Source organism: Narcine bancroftii, chromosome 4, assembly GCF_036971445.1.
Source record: "Narcine bancroftii isolate sNarBan1 chromosome 4, sNarBan1.hap1, whole genome shotgun sequence".
Taxonomy (NCBI): domain Eukaryota; kingdom Metazoa; phylum Chordata; class Chondrichthyes; order Torpediniformes; family Narcinidae; genus Narcine; species Narcine bancroftii.
In genome coordinates, this window is record NC_091472.1 from 316,419,448 (window position 1) to 316,426,029 (window position 6,582).

The following is a 6,582-nucleotide window of genomic DNA, read 5'->3' on the forward strand; positions in this document are numbered from 1 at the left end:
TATGAGAAGAGGAAAGGAGAGACAGACAGAACTGGGGGAAAGGCGACAGGGGAAGAGTGGGGAGGAGGATGTTTCATGGAAGCTGGAGAAGTCAAGGATAATGTCATCTGGTTGGAGGGTGCGCAGTTGGAAGATATGGGGTTGTTCCTCCAATTTGCAGGTGGTCTCAGTCTGGCCATGCAAAATGTCAGCAAGGCAATGAGAGGGGGAATTGAAATGGGTGGCCACTGGGAGATCCACGCTATTGTGGAAGACAGCTGAGGGGCTCAACAAAGTGATCTCCCAATCTGCACCCAGTCTCTCCGATAGAGGAGACCCCAACGAGAGCACCGGATGCAGTAGACGACCCCTGCAGATTCACCAGTGACGTGTTGCTTCACTTGGAAGGGCTGTTTGGGGCTCCAAATGGTGGTAAGGGTTTATTTTGTGACTCCAGCAACTCGGCAGGTCTCTTCCTGAGTGGTTTATTTCCTGTGTTCATTTCTTTCCTGGGCAGGTGAGGAGTTTGATGCAGAGGGTGTTGGAATTACATGGCCGGATCAATTACCTGGTCAATAACGGAGGTGGCCAGTTCATCAGCCCTGCCAAACACATCACCACCAAAGGCTGGAATGCGGTGATTGACACCAACCTGACAGGAGCATTCCTCTGCTCCAGGGAAGGTAGGGGTAGTGGGTTCTCAGGAAGGAGCATTGAGTGGAGCAGAGTAGATGCAGAGGTGGGAGAAGTGAACGTTGGAAGAGATGAGGCACTATCTATCCTTCTTGGCTTTGGAAGATTTGGGATGTGGGCAAGAGCTGAGGAGAGCTTGGAAAAGTTATTACAGCATGAGACCCCCTTCCCAAGCAGTTCCCAAGGCCCCATTATGAGGTCTACTTCAGGGAGAGCAGGAGGCAGTTGAAGTCAGGAGTTTGGGTCAGAAATTGAAACAGCCTTCCCTTCATCACCTGCCCACCCTCCCTGCTCAGCCCTCTAACTCCCCTTGCCCTTTCTACCCCCTTTCCCCTTGCCCTCCCCCTCCCGGCTCTTGACCCTTTACCTCAGCCTCCCTCCCTGCTCTTGACCCTTCTCGCCCCTCCTCCACCCTCCCTGCTTTCCATTCTTCCTCCTGCTCTCTCCTCTACCTCCCCTTCCTCCTGCCCCTCTACCCCATCCCTCCTTGCTCTTGCCCCTCTACCTTCCTGTCCCTCCTTGCTCTTTCCCCTCTACCCCATCCATCCTTGCTCATGCCCCACTACCCCCTCTCCTCTTGCCCCACTACCCCCTCCCTTCCTCCTCGCCCCTCTACCTCCCTGTCCCTCCTTGCTCTTACCCCTCTACCTCCCCCTCACTCTCTGAATTGTTCCAGTTTATCCCGCCTGGATGAAGGAGAATGGTGGGGTCATCGCCAACATCGTAGCAGACATGTGGAAAGGCTTCCCGGAAATGTTGTAAGTGTCTGGTTCTTCCTTGTGCCTGTGCTCAGAATCCTCAGCCCACTAGAGCCAATATACGTCAAAAGGTCATCACCCCACAGTATTCCCACTCTCCATATACCTATCCAACCTAAAGTAAAACAGACACCGTGGTTGAAGTAAAAACACAAAGCTGGAGAAACTCAGCAGGTCAGTCTCCTTTATATAGCAAAGATAAAGAGACACACCCAAAGTTTCGGGCTTGAGCCCTTCATCAAGGTCTGGAAAAATATCGACAGGCACCCAAACCTTTACCTTTGCTCCTGCTGATATTTTTCCAGACCTTGATGAAGGGCTCAAGCCCAAAACTTTGGGTGTGTCTCTTTATCTTTGCTACATAAAGGACACCGTTTGACCTGCTGAGTTTCTCCAGCATCGTGTTTTTAACCTTATCCAACCTGACAGTCGCACAAGACAGAACAGACCCTTCAGCCCAATACATCCATGCTGACTACATTGGCATGCTGGGCCAGCCCCATTTGCCTGCATTTTGTCCGTATCTTTCCAAACCCTGTCTGCCTACCTGTTCAAATGCCTTTTGAATGTTGTAACTGTGCCCACTTCTACAGCTTCCTTTGGCAGCTCGTCCCAGATATGAACTACCCTGAGTGGAAAAGTTGCTCCTCTCATCTTCAACAATGCCTTCTAGTTCTAGAACCATCTACCCTGGGAAATAGTCTGTAAATATTCACATCATCCTGCTGCCAACAAGTTTTTTGATTTCTGTCCTTGGTACTGACATTCAACTCTATTTTGTTTGTCCAAGACTCACAGGAGCTGCGAGAGCTGCAGTTGTCAACCTCACTCAGGGTCTGGCTAATGAGTGGGCTGACAGCGGAGTACGGGTGAACTCAGTGGCTCCAGTGAGTACCCTCATATCTGTGCCCCCCCAACATGTCTACAGGAAAGATTTCAAGAAGATTGAAAGAGAAGATTTACTAGGATGTTGCCTGCACTTCAGGAACTGAGTTACAGGAAAAGGGTAAACAAATTAGGACTTTATTCCCTGGAGCATAGAAGAATGAGGGGAGATTTGATCAAGGTATTTAAAATTATGAGGGGGACAGACAGAGTAATTGATGGTCGGCTTTTTCCACTGAGGGGAGCGAGATACAAACCAGAGGACACAGGTAAGTGTAAGGGTTAAAATGACTTGCGAACATATTTTGCAAGAAACCAACAAATATAGTTTACGAATTCCATAGTGTCTCCTAGAAACAGTTAATTCCAAGGTTAGCTTCCTTTTGCATGTTAAAATTAACCATTCAGTTTTGAGTTTGCCTTGGTACTGTTTAGAACCGGGGAGCGTACGTATTAATGTTTTATTGTCCATTTTATTAACAGTTTTAAGTATAGTTTTAATTGTTTTAACATAGTTCTTATTATATAAAGTTCTAATAAACAGTGAAAAACTCTACACAACTTTAGAACGGACTTTTCATTTAACAAGTAAAAATGTCCCGATTGTACCAGCCTCCACCACCACACTAGGCAATGCATTCCAGGCACCCATTCTCTGATATCTCCCCTAAACTTACCTCCACTCACCTTATACAGATGTCCTTTGATATTGCTGTCAACTCCCTGAGAAAAAGGTGCTGGCTGTCCACCTTATCTAAGAAAGCTGAAGGGTTTTAAGGAAATTGTGTTCTTCCCACCCACCTGAATCTCCAGCTCACTTTCTATCTTGCTTCAAAGGGAACCATTTTTTCAGAATCACCTGTGGCCAACTACAAAGAGCTGGGACCCAAAATATTCAAGGATTACGTCTCGAAAATCCCTGCCAAGTGACTGGGTGTTCCTGAGGAGGTGAGGCTGCAGTGTTGCCACCATGACTCGAATTGTTGGTTATAACTCTTTGCCTCCTGTGGATACCATGAGACTTGCTGAGTTCATCCAGCATTTGTATTTATGTGTATTTATTACAATCACAAGACTTTCTTGTTTCACTCCATCCTGTCTGTACCCTTTGTAAATACTCCTGGTTACATTTACTTCACTGCCAGCCACCAGCCTTTGTACCTTGAAAGTTGCTGTAGTTTCTGTGTTAAACATTAAGTCTTGGTGAGAGGTAGAGCTATACATGAAGAAACCTTTGAAATCTCCAGAATTGAATTCTCACTGGTTTCTTGTTCCTGGCCACTGGGGTCTGTCTGAATCCATCTATCATGGTGAATGGTAGGACTCTGGGGAGTGCTGCCAAACAAGACCTGGGGCTACAGGTGCATGGTTCCCTGGAGACGCAGGTAGACAGGATGGTGGTGAAGGCATTTATCAGCCAGAGGGACTGAGTACAGGAGAGACGTCATGTTAGAGCTGTGCAGGACACTTGGAGAAACGTGCGCAGTTCTGTCAGCCCAGCAACAGGAAGGACATCATTACAAGATTTAGAAGAACATTGCCAGACAGGTAGGCTTGACTAGCAAGGACAGACTGGGACTTTTCTCCCTGGAGGAATTCAGTGCTTGACTGTAACATCTGAACGCTCATCTTTGCTGGGAAGCCATGTGTGAATTTAGCCACCATATTAGGTCACCTCCTCTCACCACAGATCTGTGCCCAGATCTGACACATTCCCTTTGTTCGCCTGTCCTTCTGCCATCTCTGCTGACAATTTCCCCAGGGCTGATAGACCTGAAACATTCTGTTTTTCTCTCTCTCTACACGTGCTGCCAGATCTGCTGAGTCTTTGCAACATTGGTTTTAATTCTGCAATACATCCTTTTATATTAAACTAAACAGAGAACATACCAGCACAGCCCTTCAGCCCACAATGTTGTGCCGACCTATGTAAACCTAGTCCACAACAATCTAGCCCTTCCATTACACACAACCAATATCCTCTATTTTTCTTACATCCACATGCCTGACCAGGAGTCTTTTAAATGTCTCTATTGTTCTAGCCTCCACCACCACCCCTGGCAATGCATTCTAGGCCCCCACAACTCTTTGTGTAACAAAACCTTACCCCCGACATCTCCCCTGAACTTCCTTCCCTTCACCTTAAACAGATGCTCTCTGGTACTTGCTATTGTTGCCCCAGGAACTGGCTGTCCTCTTAATCTAAGCCCCTTATAATGTTATATCCCTCTATCATCCTTTGTCGTTCCAACGAGAAAAGCCCCAGCTCTGTCAACTTTGCTTCCATCCAATCCAGACAACATCCTGGTAATTTTCTCTGCACCCCCTCCAAAGCTTCCACAACCTTCTGGTAAAGGGGTGTCCAGAACTGAAAGCAAGACTCCAAGTGTCTAAGAGTCACTTAAATGGCCTTATTGTACCAGCTTCCACCACCACCCCCAGTGTAAAAAGTTACTTAAACTTTCCTGCGCTCCCCTTAAACAGATCGCCTCTGGTATTTGCTGTCGCTCCTAATGGTGCTGGTTGTCCACCTTATCCAAGCCCCTCATAATCTTGTACCTGCAAGTATTTTGTGAGGTAAATCGATTGCTGGTACCATTCTGTGAGTAAACACAAAACAATCACACTCTGCAGATTTCTGGGAGCACTGAGAAGTGAAAGGCACCGATCTCACATTATCAGACGTTCTACACCACTCACCTCCTGTTGGACTCTGTGCCCAGATCTGACAGCTTTCTCTCTCTCTCCCCTCAGGTGGCTTCTGTCATTTGCTTCTTGCTTTCACCTGCTGCCTCCTTCAGAACCGGCGAGACAGTGAAGGTCGATGCAGGACAGAGTCTCTACCAGAGCCCCTGGCATATCCCCGGTAAGGACACGACTTCCACACACCCTCTCTATCCCTTCCCTCTTAGATCCACGAGGATAGCAGAGGGCTCCCCTGTGATGGTCACTTTGTAGCTGTACAAAACCTCACTTAGGCCACATTTGGAGTAAATACAAAAAGATCACAGTCTGCATTAATGGGGGCATGTAAGAATTTTGCCGTAAATATACATTGTGAAATAACTTTGTCGGTTCTGGTCAGCACATTGCAGGAAAGATATGGAGGTTTTGGTAGAAGAGTTTCAATAGGGTATTGCCTGGATTGGAGAGCAATCACTATTTTCTTCCCCATCTTTTTCCCAAAATGGAAATATCAAAAGAGTAAAAAGGTTTAAGGCACGAGAGGGAAAGTTTAAAGGAATTGTACAAGGTAGGTACGTTTCTTTTTAATGTAATATCCAGGCATCACCTCGAGCTGTGCCTTGGAGATGGTCTTCCTAGTTTGGGGCAACAGGAGGTAAGACACTTGATGCAGGATGCTGTTGTCTCCAGGTAGTGGTGATCCTAACAGTGGAGAATATGGTGCTGGAATTGAAGGGTGTGCCAGGCCAGTAAGTTGGTGGTGGCCCTCAGAACCTCTTAGCTTCTCCAGAATTGTAGCAACATTAACTCAAGTTTTAAAAATACATTACATTTTTCAGTAAAAATATTCAAATGAATTTCTTCCCTATCAGCTTGGACTGAATAGCATGTTGGCTGAGGTCAGGAAGGTAGGCAGACTCATGGAGAGTGAGGGGAGGTTAAGGCTATAGAGTTCATCCTGAATAGTGAGGACTTGGGCAGCTGTGATGATCAGACGGAACACAGTGCATCTAGAGATCCTTGAATATGATAACAAGTAGATATTGTGTTGAGGAAGGCACACGGGACACGGGCCCTCACTGATCAGGAATCAGAAAGCTGCAATGCTATTCTGCACACCATGTGGTGGGGAGGATGGGGTGGGGTGGAGGAGGTGCAGAGGATACTCACCACCATGTTACTGGGTGTGGAATGTTCTGATTAAGAGGAGAGACAGGGGTTTGTTCTCCCTGATGGAGGAGACTGAGAGGCAGTGAGCAAGGTGTAAAAAATATGGGGGGTGAAAATATGTCGAAGTCAAAATCTCTTCCCCATACGAGGTGAGGGAGGTGGATCAGAGGGAATCTGAGGGGCACCTTCTTCCTAGAGAATGGGGAGGGCTGGGGATTGGGAGGGCCTGCAGGGAGGGGTGGGGGCACTCTCTGGAAAGGGTCTATGGGAGAGCATGCAGTAAGGGCCAAGGACATGCTCCAGGGAGGAATGGGGGAGGGTCTGCAGGGACTATGGGAGGGCCAAGGACAAGCTTCTGGGAGGAAAGAGGTTGGGCCTGTGGGGAGAGTGGGAGAAGCAGCGCCACTGAGAA

The 6,582-nt window shown here is 47.5% G+C and overlaps 1 protein-coding gene across 1 annotated transcript in view; it reads left to right on the top strand.

The window, feature by feature from the left end:
* Positions 1 to 405: 405 nt before the first annotated feature.
* The window catches only part of pecr (peroxisomal trans-2-enoyl-CoA reductase), a 7,584-nt gene continuing 1,407 nt past the window's right edge, over positions 406 to 6,582 (top strand). Inside the window, 6 exon segments of the mRNA XM_069936240.1 lie at positions 406 to 411; positions 497 to 662; positions 1,349 to 1,430; positions 2,221 to 2,317; positions 3,153 to 3,263; positions 5,070 to 5,181. Of these exon segments, the coding sequence (XP_069792341.1) occupies positions 406 to 411; positions 497 to 662; positions 1,349 to 1,430; positions 2,221 to 2,317; positions 3,153 to 3,263; positions 5,070 to 5,181 (574 nt within the window).